This window comes from Sylvia atricapilla, chromosome 3 (assembly GCF_009819655.1).
Source record: "Sylvia atricapilla isolate bSylAtr1 chromosome 3, bSylAtr1.pri, whole genome shotgun sequence".
In the NCBI taxonomy this organism is placed as follows: domain Eukaryota; kingdom Metazoa; phylum Chordata; class Aves; order Passeriformes; family Sylviidae; genus Sylvia; species Sylvia atricapilla.
This window is the reverse complement of record NC_089142.1, coordinates 97,270,263-97,284,266: the sequence shown is the minus strand read 5'-3', so window position 1 is coordinate 97,284,266 and position 14,004 is coordinate 97,270,263. Positions and strand designations below refer to the sequence as shown.

The 14,004-nt window shown below is 38.1% G+C and overlaps 1 protein-coding gene across 7 annotated transcripts in view; it reads left to right on the top strand.

Moving 5' to 3' along the window:
• Positions 1-14,004, top strand: part of CDC42BPA (CDC42 binding protein kinase alpha) — a 186,436-nt gene that overhangs the window by 155,766 nt on the left and 16,666 nt on the right. For all 7 annotated transcript variants that reach the window (XM_066316304.1, XM_066316311.1, XM_066316309.1 and 4 more), the window contains 8 exons: positions 9-90; positions 1,281-1,497; positions 2,255-2,317; positions 3,174-3,767; positions 5,682-5,779; positions 7,205-7,289; positions 8,788-8,911; positions 10,239-10,356. In XM_066316304.1, coding sequence (XP_066172401.1) covers positions 9-90; positions 1,281-1,497; positions 2,255-2,317; positions 3,174-3,767; positions 5,682-5,779; positions 7,205-7,289; positions 8,788-8,911; positions 10,239-10,356 — 1,381 coding nt within the window. The remainder of the gene's footprint in view (positions 1-8; positions 91-1,280; positions 1,498-2,254; positions 2,318-3,173; positions 3,768-5,681; positions 5,780-7,204; positions 7,290-8,787; positions 8,912-10,238; positions 10,357-14,004) is intronic.

Genomic DNA, 14,004 nt, shown 5'->3' with positions numbered 1-14,004 from the left:
TTCATAAGGGATGAAGAATTCTCAGTGAGTTCTGTCTTGGCCTCAGATGTCATCCATGCAAATCGGAAAGATATCCCCTGTATCTTTAGGGTGAGTATTACATCCTGACCCTACTAACCCAGACGTGCAGGGTTTCACAGGGTGGTGTGTGGTGTGCATTCACTGACAGCTTGCCAGTGTTTTATTTCCTTGGCAGGTTCTGCCCATGTGGTATCCATGGCAGCAGCAATGCAAAATATGTACATAAATCATTTCCGTGGTAAAAATAGCACTGGTACATCTAGACAAGCATTCATCTCCATGTGGATTGTATTTTTTAATCTTAACAGTATGATGTATTTTCCTCTGCTTGCTCTTAGTCATTTGAAATTCTTCTGTGTATCATGACCTTATACATTCTCATTTCCTCAAGTTGTCCTCCGCTTCTCAATTTAACTGGCTGGGTTATTGCTGGAGTCTTTGTTTTATACACCTTTCTTTTTTTTATGCGTTGGTTATCTGAAACTCCCATTTATCTGATACTATAGAAATTTAGAGCAAAATGCTCATCAAAATTTCTGTCTAGTATCTGGTATCAGGATTTTGCCATCATTGGCTTATTCTAATATTCTTATTTTTATTAGATATTCTCTTAAAGCTTTGACCTCATTGAAATCTCCTTGATGTCTTATCAATTCCTCTATCATTTCTTTACTGCGCCTTTGTATTTCACTTCTTGTTTTTCCAGTTTTTAGACTGTTCATTACTCAGTGTGCTGAGACGAGATAAAACCTACGAAAGGGATTTTCCATTTTATCTATAATAGCTTATTACATTACGTATAGATACATTATCTATAGTAATGTATCAAATGCATGAAAAGGATCACAGAGCGTTCTTTCAATAAAAAACATTCTTGCTGCATTAAATTATTAATGAAACCTATAGCTCTTAAAAATACAAAAAGTTTATTAAGAATACTTTTTGTTATAAAATTACTGTGAGAAACAATTGACTACCTTATTTAGAGCAGACATTTATGAATTATAAAATAAATATAAATGCATTTAAAATAAAGCCAACATTTTCTCTGTTCTTGAAGATACCTGCCTCTGGTTTTCTGCTGTGGGTTCTTGATTTAGATAAGAGTGTTTTCTATTAACTGAAGAGAAAATTTTACTTCCTTAATTCAGACAGCTAATTAAAAGGGCACTTACAGCCATCTGATTCCCTTGTAAAAACAATCATGAGGAAATTATTTATCACTCATGACTTAAAACTATGGTTTTATTTTTTTGCAGGTTACAGCCTCCCAGCTCTCTGCATCCAGCAACAAGTGTTCAATCCTGATTCTAGCAGACGGAGAGAATGAAAAAAGCAAGTGGGTGGGCGTGCTGAATGAGCTGCATAGGATCTTGAAGAAGAACAAGCTCAAAGACCGCTCAGTCTATGTTCCCAAAGAAGCTTATGACAGCACCTTGCCCCTCATCAAAACAACACAGTCAGCAGCAATCATAGGTATGAAACTATTAAGAAGAAAGCTCTAAGGAAAAGGGGTATGCTAAAAATATGAGTTTTTTAGGAAAAAGAAGTGTTAGATGGTTGTCGACTGAACAGCGAGTAATATGTAGTGGTTTCATCCCATATGGAAATATGTATGGGCCTGAGAGAAAAGTGCAAGTTAGTACCCAGCACTTTGGTCAGATCTTTTAAGAGTATTCCCTCTATTCTTTCATATTCATAATTATTCACCAATATTCATAATTATGAATAATTTTGACTGAGAATTGGACTTTTCTCTTTTATTACTGTGTAAACATAATTCCCTAACTGGGCAAAATTAGAGCTATAACAGAGTAGGTGTAAATCACTCACGTTAAAATCTGCTGGTGGGACCACTGAGAAAATGTAAGATCAGAGATTGAATTTAAGCATTTCAAATACTACTGCATAAAATATGTTAAATGCTGATTATTTAAATTATTCAAAGCTGTTGTTAGACTTAAGTTCTCTGAACAGTTTGTTAAAAATTGTGTTTCTAGCTGTTACATTAACTAACAGGAGAAATGGGAAAACACTTCTTTTTTCAGAAATTTGAAAGATTGAGAGGTTGCCAACTTTTTTTAATAGATGAATATATTAGGTTTGGCTTTGTATGCAATTATTTCAATATACTATAAAAACTGTCTCAGTTAATGAGAATTATCACTATTGATTAAGTGATTTATAAGGTACTTCCAAAGAAAAATAACCTTTTTTTTCCTTTATGTCATAGACCATGAAAGAATAGCTCTGGGGAATGAAGAAGGGTTGTTTGTTGTGCATGTCACCAAAGATGGTAAGAAACTAGGAACTGGTAATAATTTCCTTAATACTAAATAATCTTTTTCTTATTTACTATATCCTGGTTTCATTTTTCATCATTTACTACATTATCAGCTGTACAGCTCCATGAGAGACCAGAAGGTATTCTCATGGTTTGGGTATCCTTTCCAGTAACAAAAATACAGCTTTTGGAATGCAGTTGAAGGTTTTTTCCCTGTTGGAAACTGGCTCAATACTGCTTTCAGATTAGGTTGCTCAGGGCTTTATCCAGTTGAGTGTTGAAAATCCCCAAGGACACAGGTTCCATGATCTCTCTGGACTGCCTGTTGCAAATTACTCTCAGAGTGAAACATTCCTTTTTATATTCAGTCGGAACCTCCCTCATTTGAACTTCCTGCTGTGCACCTCAGCAAGAATCATAGCTTAATCCTTTGTGTAACCTCCTCCTTGGTACTGGAAATGAAAACTTCTGTGCAGTACTGCAGGATGTAATAACAGATTGCCCAAGTTAACTCAACAAATGACATCTTTAATTGTATGTTTCAGCTCTGAGGCTTTTCCTTAATTCAGTAGTTTTTTGCTATAAACTGTTTTTTAAATGGATACTGAAATAATACAGTTGTTGTTACTGCATCAGATCTGCTTCTCCCATTTCTGATGAGGAAAAGCCGAAGATTTATCCAGAATTGCCACATACTGTGTTGTTAAAATACTGATTTTGATTCTGTACTTTTTAATATTGCAGGGAAGCAATAAAGGGGATTTCTTGGGTTTCTTTTCTAGCTCATCTATTCGAATACACATTATAATCAATTCACACTTCACCATTACTTACTTGAATTTGTGGGGGGGGTTGTTTTGATTTTCAGAGATCATCCGTGTTGGTGACAATAAGAAGGTTCATCAGATTGAGCTCATCCCGAGCGAGCAGCTCATTGCAGTAATCTCAGGACGGAACCGTCACGTGCGGCTCTTCCCCATGGCTGCCCTGGATGGGAGGGAGACTGACTTCTATAAGCTGGCAGAGACCAAGGGCTGCCAGTCCATAGTTTCTGGACACGTGCGCCACGGAGCTCTCACCTGCCTGTGTGTAGCCATGAAAAGGCAGGTGCTCTGTTACGAACTGAATCAGAGTAAGACACGCCACAAAAAGATCAAGGAGATCCAGGTGCAGGGAAACGTGCAGTGGATGTCCATCTTCAGTGACCGTCTCTGTGTAGGCTACCAGTCAGGTTTCTTAAAATACCCCCTTCATGGAGAGGGCAGCCCATACAGCCTGCTCCATCCAGACGACCACACGCTCTCATTTATCTCACAGCAGCCAACTGATGCCATCTGTGCAGTCGAGATCTCAAATAAAGAATACCTGCTGTGTTTTAGCAGCGTCGGGGTTTACGTCGACTGCCAGGGCCGAAGATCCAGGCAACAAGAGTTGATGTGGCCTGCAACTCCATCTTCGTGCTGTGAGTTGTGCTCTGTGTGTGTGTGTGTCTTTGCTGCTGTCCACTCAAGTGATCTCTGCTTGTATTGATATCTACTGGAGGTGAAGTTCAGGGCTAATTACAGCTTAATGAACTTGACAGGTTAATGAATGCTCTCAGCCCCTGTCACCATTTTTAATCTAGTCAGAGGGTTTAATCTTCATTTATGCTAGTTTCAACAGCTCTGGCACTGGTCTATACTTGCTGGAACACAAAGAGGAATCATGAGTCAGGATTTCTAACTCTGATACAGGCAAAAGCTTCAGGTTCAGCAGAGGCTAATGGGAACTTCTTATTTGCTACCACCAATGCTGGACTGTAGTTATTTACAGTCTTGGAATGTTGTTATACTTTGGCTCAGCATTGTGGTTCCAGCTTTCTTCATGCTGACAGCCATCAGGATCTGGTAGTTTGACTTGCTTTTCTCTAATGGTATTTGTTCCTACTTACTAGTCTGTCTTTTCCTTATTTGTTCATTTTTCTTCCTCAGCAGTTTTTGTCAATAACCTTCTTATTCATCTCCTCTCTGCTTTTTCAAAAAGTCACTTTCTGAGTTTCCCTCCTGTCTCTCTCTTCCCTTCCAAAATACAATGCATAGCAGGCAATATAAAAAATACATTTCATAATCCTAATTTTTCAATATTTTCGTTTTCACCAAGGTCTGTTAAACATTTATTGCACCTTATTTCAAAGCTGGGGCTTTATTTCTGTGACAGTTTCAAGGGAAAAAAAAAAAAACAACCCAAAACCAAACAACAGACCTGAATGTCTATCTTCTTCTTTTTAAAGTCTTTCTGAATGCAGATAAAGACTAGCCAAATCCACACTCAGAGTAGTGAATGAGCCCAATTCTGTGTTGATTTTTAGAATAGTCTGCCTTCTTACCTCATTCTGGCAGCAGTCCAGTCATACTGTAAAGGGGAGGAGTATTTCACCTCGTTTGACTGAAGGCCCTTCTGAGTATAGAGGGAGCAACTTTTACAGGGTTTCTTCTACTTCTGGATTTCAAGCAATTTTATGAAATTGATTATTATAGTGGACTCAGACAATGAATGAATCAAAACAGAAGGTTTTGTAATGTGATAGATTGAAAAATGTCTTATTTTTCACACATAATTCATCTATACTTGCCATTGTTATTTGTGGCAGTTTTTTGACTGCCTGAAATGAAGTGATTTGATGGGATTCCAACTCAGAATGGAGGTGTATTTTATAGCAAAAGCATTTACATTTAAACACAACTTGGATGCTGTTGTTAGTCTTGGCAGACTATGGCAGTCTTATTGCCGACATGGAAATACTGAATTCTCCTTTAGAAGTGGTCCCAAATTTCATCCTGGGGAAATGTGCCAGTTAAGTAGCAGAAGATTTCTTTACAATCCAGAAAACGAGAAGAGAGAATTAAAGTTAAGGAAACATGACTTTTATGACTGTGTCATGGTGCTTAGTTCCAAGTGATGCTCATTTAGTGCATAATCCAAAGACTCAGAGCTTAGTTCATTCAAGTTATTAAATAGAGCAGTGTATTTTCCTACCACATAATTTACAATATATGACTTTTATTAAAAATGGGGCTTTTAGGAGGAAAAAAACCTTTGAAATACATCAGTATTTGGCAGAGTAAGCCTTAACATCGTACAATTCAGAAAGTAGTAAAGTTTTCAGCAAAGTTAAAAGAAAAGTCATGGAGGTTGTAAGTTTTTAGGTGATGCTAGTTTGCCTTCAGAATAAATTTCTTGGTCATTTTTTAGTTAAAGCACATTTTTCAAAGCTTGTTGTTGGATTGTGGAGCACTGGTTTTATTTTCTTAAGTAGATATGGTTATACTGTAAGAAATTGTCTATTTTGGGCCATGTCTAAAAGCACATGACATGATACCTCATTGTTCCCTCTCAGGTTACAATGCACCATACCTCTCTGTCTACAGTGAAAATGCAATTGATATCTTTGACGTGAACTCCATGGAGTGGATTCAAACTATTCCTCTCAAAAAGGTAACTTCCCATTTCAGTATGGGCCACAGAATTATGTCCAGACTCAATACTGCTTTAGGAGCCATCATTAAAAGTGCTTGTGGAGACATTATTGAATTTTAAAAAGAGCTACTGCAAAGAAACTCATGCGTTTTTGTTGGAAATAGAAGATTCAAAATGTGTTTTTCATGTGGTTGCACTGTTTTAGATGAGTGGTCAATCTGGAGCATATGACTATGTTAGATTTGCTGTTATTTTGTAATTATGAGAGGAATTAATTGGTATTAATTACATATGGCTTCATTGGGACTGATTATGTTCATGTTATTATCAGAGGATGGTGGATGTTAAGATAATTAAACAGGCCTTGAAAAATCTTTCTCCTGCTGCTTGAGCATATTGTAGACAGACAGGGTTAGAACATTTTGTTGTAACCAGTAGAAACACCAAGAACAGGGTGATGTCAGGTTTGGATCTCTGATCAAAAGGAAGATGTTTCTGAAAACTGACACTTCCTTGGTATTTAGAAGATTTAGAAGTTTGCTCAGCTGTACTTGGAAAGAAGAGAGAAAAGTCCGTTTTTTCCCCTTTAGTTTAGACTGACTTAAGCTTTGTATCGAGGTCATCTTGATTCCTTTGCTGGCATTCCAGTGACACAGAGCTGCAGGACATTGCCCCTCTAGTCTTGTGTTGGTCATTCCATCTCTGCATATCAGTTTCCCACATGTCAGATGCAGACCAGGATATTCTGGCAGTGCTGTGAGGATACATAATGCAAAGATCAAGGTGCTCAGCTGTTAATCATCTTAAGGAGAGACCAATGCGGACTTTTATGGGAAAGTTCTTTCTGGTGTCCAAGCTTTGAGTTATTAAGCAATTGGAGATCTATTTTCCCTACACAGTAGAATGTGATTTAGTACTTTGATTAATACTTGGCTTAAGACTTCGCCTTGAATGGATGAAGCTACTTTCAGCAAACAAAATTACTACACTTAGGAGTCTCCAAAATGGCCATTTATTATGAAGAGTCTGTTTCTAACACAGTTTACAGAGTGTGGAATGCATTTTTCATTTTTATGTTGGAAATCACAAATACCAGTAGGTTTTAGCAGTCTGTGTGTGCTCTTATCAAGCTGCAGAGCATTATTGTGACATGGTGCTAACACAAAGTAAAAGCTCAGCTTATTGCTTTGTACATGTAGTAGAAAAAATTGAGTTGATGTATGAAGTAAGCTTCCAACACAACTATTCATTTAAGTGCTGGGAGGAATGGTGTTAAAGCCTGTGTCTTGAAGTGGAATTTTAGGCAACCCACTCTGTTCTCATTCTCAAAAAAAAGGGTTTAAAATTCTTTTGAACTCTTCTATGTGGTTTTAATGACTTGGAATCGTTCCTGTTTAATGTATTACTGTTACTGTATTACAAGGATTGTTCTCCTTGTTTCAGGTACGACCCTTGAATACAGAAGGATCACTAAACCTTTTAGGCCTGGAGACAGTCAGATTAATATATTTCAAAAATAAAATGGCAGGTAAGTAAAGAGAAGCCAATTTTCATAATGCAAATTTTTGTTTAGAAAAGAGTGTTTTTCTTTGGCTGCATGTGTGCATTGCAGGAAGGGATCTCTTGAATGTCTGCGTCCTTGTTAGCTTGGGAAAAAACCAAAGTTAATGGATTCCACAGAGATTACAATGGTGTCTCTTCCCTGAACTTTTTTCTTTCCTTTTGAATATTCTGTGAAGACTTGAATGAAGACTGGAACTAGAAACTAGAACTACTGGACGCTCCCTCCAAATGTGGGATCACCTGCCAGAACACTACCTGAAAATGCCTGCACAATTAAAGACCTAAATAGTAATTTTGACAGCACTAGATTAAAATTAATACAGTATTTAACCTAAACAAATGTTTTCCAAGCATTTTAAAGTAATATGGTGTATTCATAACTTATTATTAGCACCAGCTATGACTGTGTGCCACAGTTTTAGCTTCAAAAATCTGGTTTTGCTACGAGTCTTTCTGACTTTTTTTACTTTTTTAGAGCTCCTTTAAAAGCATGCTCCTGACGAATTTCCTTAAACTTTTGTTTAACCTCTTAGGTGGAGAGGGGACATGATCTGTTTCAACAACCAAAAGCTATAAATTTTTGTTAACAACTTTCTGAAAACAGTGGAAATAAACACTCTAGAAAAATGTACTGCTGCTGGCACTGTTTCAGTGCTTATTTAAATTGCCAGCAAATTAGTGCAAAAGGAATGGCAGTGGTAGAGAGAAGAAATACGCTGGAAGTATATACAGAGAATTTTCTAGTCTAATAAAGACTGAACAGTAGAGTTGATCTTAAGGAAAGAAGAGATTTGAGTTCCATACAAAAACTGTTTTGTCAGTGAGCAGTAGCTTAATAAGAGCATCGCTTTAGTCTCCATATATAGAAAACAAGACACAGCAGTTGCAACATTCATTCAAAGTCACAGAGCTGTTGTATGATTATCACTGTTTTCCTTTTCATGTCTTTAATAAAGATCCCTTGGCCAGATGTACACATGTGGAAAAAAATCTTCCCTTTTCCCACAGTTTCATCAAATTACATCAATGTTCAGACATTTCAAAAGCTGTATTCTCTTTGGAGCAGGGAATGAATGAAAGAGAATCTTGCATTCAGTTCCCAGACAGTCAGCAGAACAGGACTGTTCTAGTGATTCTCGGTGAGATCCGCCAGGGAATTTTGAGACAAGGCTCGGATTCCCTTCCTGCCCATCAAAATGTTTATTTCAAAGAATGTATCAGTGGTGTTGTGAGAACCCAGGTGTGGCAGCTCCTGTGTGAAGAAGGGTGAAGTCTGTTGCTACATAAGAGTGGTAGATAGTGGCCAAAGAAAGCCATAGACCAAAGAATGTTTGTTCAGGTTTGATGGGAAAGAGGTGGTGTCCAACACTAGCAGAGCAGAGGTAGAAAGGGTGTTGAAACTCAAGTTCCATGAACACCTAAGGAAGTGCCCCACTGCATCCCCATGTCTCTGCTGATTTCAGAGGGGGATGAGCTGGTGGTGCCTGAGACGTCAGACAACAGCCGGAAGCAGATGGTTCGGAGCATCAACAACAAGCGGCGCTACTCCTTCCGCGTGCCCGAGGAGGAGAGGATGCAGCAGAGGAGGTCGGTATTCCACCTGTACTTGTCTTCTGTCCATGCCTGTGGGCCCTGATGGACACTGACTGATGCCAGGGCTGTGCTTCACGTGTGGCTTTCTGGAATGCACATTCAGGTGTTCCTGTCTCTTCTCTACCCTGTTAATCCTCAATGTTGAACTTGTGTTAATACCGGTTTGGATATGGATATGCACTGGATGCACAATTAGTTCAGATTAATTATGTCAAACAGCTGTAATTTGGAATGCATGCCTCCACATACTGTATGCAGGTGCATAGGTGTGCACATACACTGTGTATATATAAAATTCTCCAATAAACACTTTGCAAAAGGAGATTACTTTGCTAACTATGCATATGGATTAATTACTCTTAGGCTCTGGTTCTGCTTTTCTTTCTGAAGGAGATTCTCCTCTCAGCAGTATTCCAGGACAACTCTTTCTTTGATTTGTAGATTTAACTACATAAAATTTCTATAAAGTTCACAAAACACACCTCTTCAGGGGACATAGGACTTCAGGGTGTATTTCTAATGGGAGTTTTTAGCAGGTTACAAATACTTTCCTAACTGGCAACAAAACCAGGTCTGCCCTACTGGCAGTGTTTGCAGAGGATGTTACTGACCATTTGCTGTCACTCGCTGGAAGTGACCTGCTACTGTGCTAAGCCACAGTCCAAGAACTGAGTATTTCACTTTTCTAAGTTCCAACATCTTGCCCCATTGGTTGGCTCCCAGTTTGTCTTTCTTTTTGGCTCTTAAGGAAAGTAACAACTGTCTGCAGTGGAGATGAAATTCCATTTCTTGTTCTTGCCTTTTCTGAGTTGATTGACATTTGGTCTCTTTAAAATTTTATTTATTCTGAATTCTGAAATGCATCCTTGCCATTTTGAAGAGCTTTTAATTCTGACCACAGACTGAGAAAGGTACTGCAGTATTATTTTTAATTCTCTTTTCATATTTTATACTTCATTTTCATCTTCACTTTGTAATATATCACAAGTAAGTTTGGCTTTTACTCATCTTACAGAGCTTTTTATCAGCTCATTCTGTGAATGTTAGTAACTACTGGGCAGGCTGCAAACAGCATTCTTTTATCCTGGCCCCTTGCCCTCTCTTCCAGCTGGAACCTTCTCCACACCAGTACTGACAGCAGGGGTTTATCACGTTTAAAGCATGTTAACATGCTTTAAAAGAGTCATAGACTCATGGAATTGTTTAAGACTGGTTAATTTCCATTTGAAAATAGCTGATAATCAAAGCTGTACATGTTTTATAAATAAATGCCCATCCTCACCTTGAAGGAAATACCTAAACCAAGTATCTTTTCTTCCAGGGAGATGCTGCGTGATCCAGAAATGAGAAATAAGTTAATTTCTAACCCAACTAATTTTAACCACATAGCACATATGGGTCCAGGAGATGGCATACAGATTCTCAAAGACCTCCCAATGGTAAGTACAAAAGGACATGTGAGAGTGACTGACTGCTGCAGAGGCTGCAAATAAGTGAGAGAAAAACAAGTGCAATTTTAATGTATAATCAGTGACGTATTTCCATCAGGAACAGTGTAATGAGGGGAATGGAGCTAAAAATGCTCTGCTGTATGTAAAAAAATTGAAGCAAGGAGTAGGACAGGCCTTAAGTAGGGGAGGAGGAGTGCCTAATGCCCCTGGAGTTTCAAGACATGTTGGCTTTGCAGTGTTGATGATAATTTTTATGACCCATACGAAGGGGCAAAGTTTACATTATTTGAGCCTGTGCTCTTTCTGGATATTGAAAAAGAAATTCCTTTCTCCATGAACTGTAGTTCAGTTCCTTTTTTCTCCTCCCGTCTTTAGCACCAACTTAGCCTATTTCTTTACAGCCTGTTTTCCTGTAGTAATTCAATAATGTATACTGCTCAAATTTCTTTCCGTACCAAATGTGCTGTTTTTCCTGTTCTCTTCAAATTAAGTAGTCTCAGTGAAACTGAACTTCTTGCATAAAAACTAACCTTTTAAGTTGAAAAAAGAAAAAAGAAAATGTGTAATAGCACGTGTTCATTTCCGTAAAACCTCATGTAGGAAATAATCACTTGGAAGTTACTGAAATCTGTGATGAGATAAAGACTAATTAATACTTTTCTCATAAGGAAGTACCATACTGCTTGCTTCAAGCTACCTTGAGCATCTTTTATGTGTTTATGTGTTCTGTATTGTTTTCTGAGCACATCCACAGTGACACAGATGTGATTCAGAAGATGCTAGTTAGCACTGTAAGAAAGATAAGATGTTATCATAAACACAGATGAAATTTGTTCCAGCATAGGACTCAGGCATTAGCATAAATCTGCTGGCTAAAATGATCATCATTACTACTTGGAGTTTGTGCAGAAAGCAGGAAGTAGGTGCTGAAATTGGGATTTTCTGATGCTGAAAGGTGCAAAGCAAACAAAGATAAGACTGGAAAATAAAGTGCAGTTGCACTAGTTTAGAAGCCTGATCTCTTGTCTTTGGGTACTTATTTTACCTCACTTTTGAAGCAAATGGTACTTTTGTGTTATGCTTGACTAAAGTCTACACTTGATTTATTTTAAAGCTGGTATTGGATACACTCTGAGAAGCCACTCAATAACAGATATATTCAGTGTAATGAGAAAAAACCAATACTGAATGTGTGCATTTTTATAAATTATAATCACTTTTATTAATGAATACATAATGAAGGAACTATTTCTAGAAATTGCATTATAAATCCAAGAGGTGTTAGCAGGTATGTTTTTCTTACCTGAATACAAGACTACATGTGTCTAATATTAGACAAAGAATGATCATTTGCTTGAGGGCAGGATGTAGATCAGGGCCTTTCTTCATTTCTGCATTTCTGGTAAGTTCTTTAAAATATTTGTGGTTCTTCTCAAGTGGAGAAAATAATCTGCTACCTCTATAGGTAGAGCGAAAGTCATCCTGTGTCACACCATCAGTAGTCGAAAGTTCATGGGAATCAAAAGCTGCAAGGACACTTAACCAAGCCCCACAAGTGTCAAACAGGGAATGGTTCTACCTATAGAAGGGGATTTTTTATGTCGTATTTTCAGCAGTGTCATCTCTCAATGGCTTTGAATCCATTCTAATTGCACTTGCCTTGTATTAGCTCACAGGTCCTGTTTCCAGTTAGGACTGGTACTGTGCTTATTACCAATCAATATGATGCTTTGAAAAAAATTCATGAGTCTCTTTCCACACTTAAAAGTGATGAGAAGAATTAGAAAATGTACAATTTACAGTTGATTCCTGCACTTGTTCCACTGCTGCAGCTTCTTTTTTAAAAGTTGTTATTAAAACCTCCTTTTTGCAAGTAAGTATCAGTCTTAATACTGGGAGACCTCACTGCAAGAGAAAGCCAATTTGTTGTATATTTTCCCACTGGTTCCTTGCAATGTCATGTTGTATTTGTATTCTTAACTTAATTGGTACAGATTTGCATGAAGTACTTGATGTGTGACTTGACTGTGTGAATTTGAAAATATTGCTTGAAATTAGGAAATAAATGTTCTATCAGGAGCTACTTCAGTCCAGGCAGCTTTTTCTTTTCCAACAGCTTCCTGTAAGGTATCTGCCTGGACTGAGTTCTCGTTTAATCCATTCCAGCCTAAGAACTTTGTTTCTCAGGCACAGAAATAAAAGGAAAGGAGTTATGTGGGCATTTGAGGTTATGTATAGAGTCTAACATTTCATTGCAAAGAAATTTAGGATCAGAAGAGGGCAGAGGATGTTTCCTGGAGAATCGGTACACAAGGTAAAGAATAATCATCCAGCCCTGTGTACAGTTCATCTGTATGGTGGTTCCTTTTCCAGGACATGGAATTATTTTACCAGTTTCATACCTTATTCCCAATAGTTGAAAAGCTGGGGGATTTCTGTGCTGCTAAGCATGTGTCTTGATTTTGCAGCTGGAACACCTTTGTATTTTTTAATGGAGTAATGTGGTTCAGAAGAGAAAGTATTTTTTTAGCAAACTTTGGGAAAAATTGCAGCACTTTACTTTGGAAATGCCTGTTCTTGTCTGTGGAAATGAATGGTAAAATACATTTTTGGGACTGAGGCTAGAGGTAGCAAGCAGTGCAAGGCTAATAGTCTTCTCAAATTCTCTTCCTCCAGCTATTTTAGGTAGTACAGCTTCTTTTTTTTTTATGGTGTACTGGAATGCGGAAAGTGCATGAAAGAGTGGAGTGGGGCTTTTCATTTGTGGTTTCTTCTGGTTTATTTGAGCACCTCCAAATTTGCCTGGATCTACCAATAGAAATTTTTCACCCAGCATGAGCTTTCACTGAAGTCAATATAGTGCTGTATGGGCAAAAGGGTCCTTAGGTATAAATAGGTTTTAATAGAGAATAGGTATTTAATTCTCCGTGTTGAATGAGATTGTTACAAGCTAAATAGCCAGCTCAGCCTAGCTTTTGTCTAGCACACATAGGTGAACTTTATAAAGCAAATGACAATTTAATGTGCATGTATGTATTTATATTTTTTCATTAATATACACATACTCACTTCATAGATGCAATGTGAATCAGGAAAAAGCTATCCTCTTCAGCCCCACTGCCTTTTTTAAGGGAAATGGCAAGAACTGAGAGAAGTAGTGAGGGGCCTTGATGTGTGGGCTGGGCTGTGTCTGTGGGCAGCAGAGGACCTGCACTGCCTGGCCTCATGGGTACAGAGCCTGCTTTGCTCTCTGCTGACCACTGTTTTAATGATGTATTTTAAAAGACCAGCTGTAGAGAGTTTGTGTTGTAACCAGAATAAAGGGAGTGTTTAAAACTCTTTTGCATTACCCGATGTGATAAATCAGGTGCCTTGTTTGTGTTCAACATGTCTACCTGTTTGTTTGCCCTTGATGGTGCAGCCACACAAGGGGGAAAGATGCTTTTACTGTGCATTGTTTTTCAGTGTTTTCCAGTTTTCTTGGTATGCACCAGACACTCAGGTGTGTTTGTGGGAAGTTGTAGTCCATTGGTCTAGTCCCACCTTGTTCTCTCTGTGAACAGGCACCCTTGACTTGAATAGGGCCCTGGTGTTTGAGCAGAACCATACCCAAGGCTCAGAGAGAGATCAGATTTA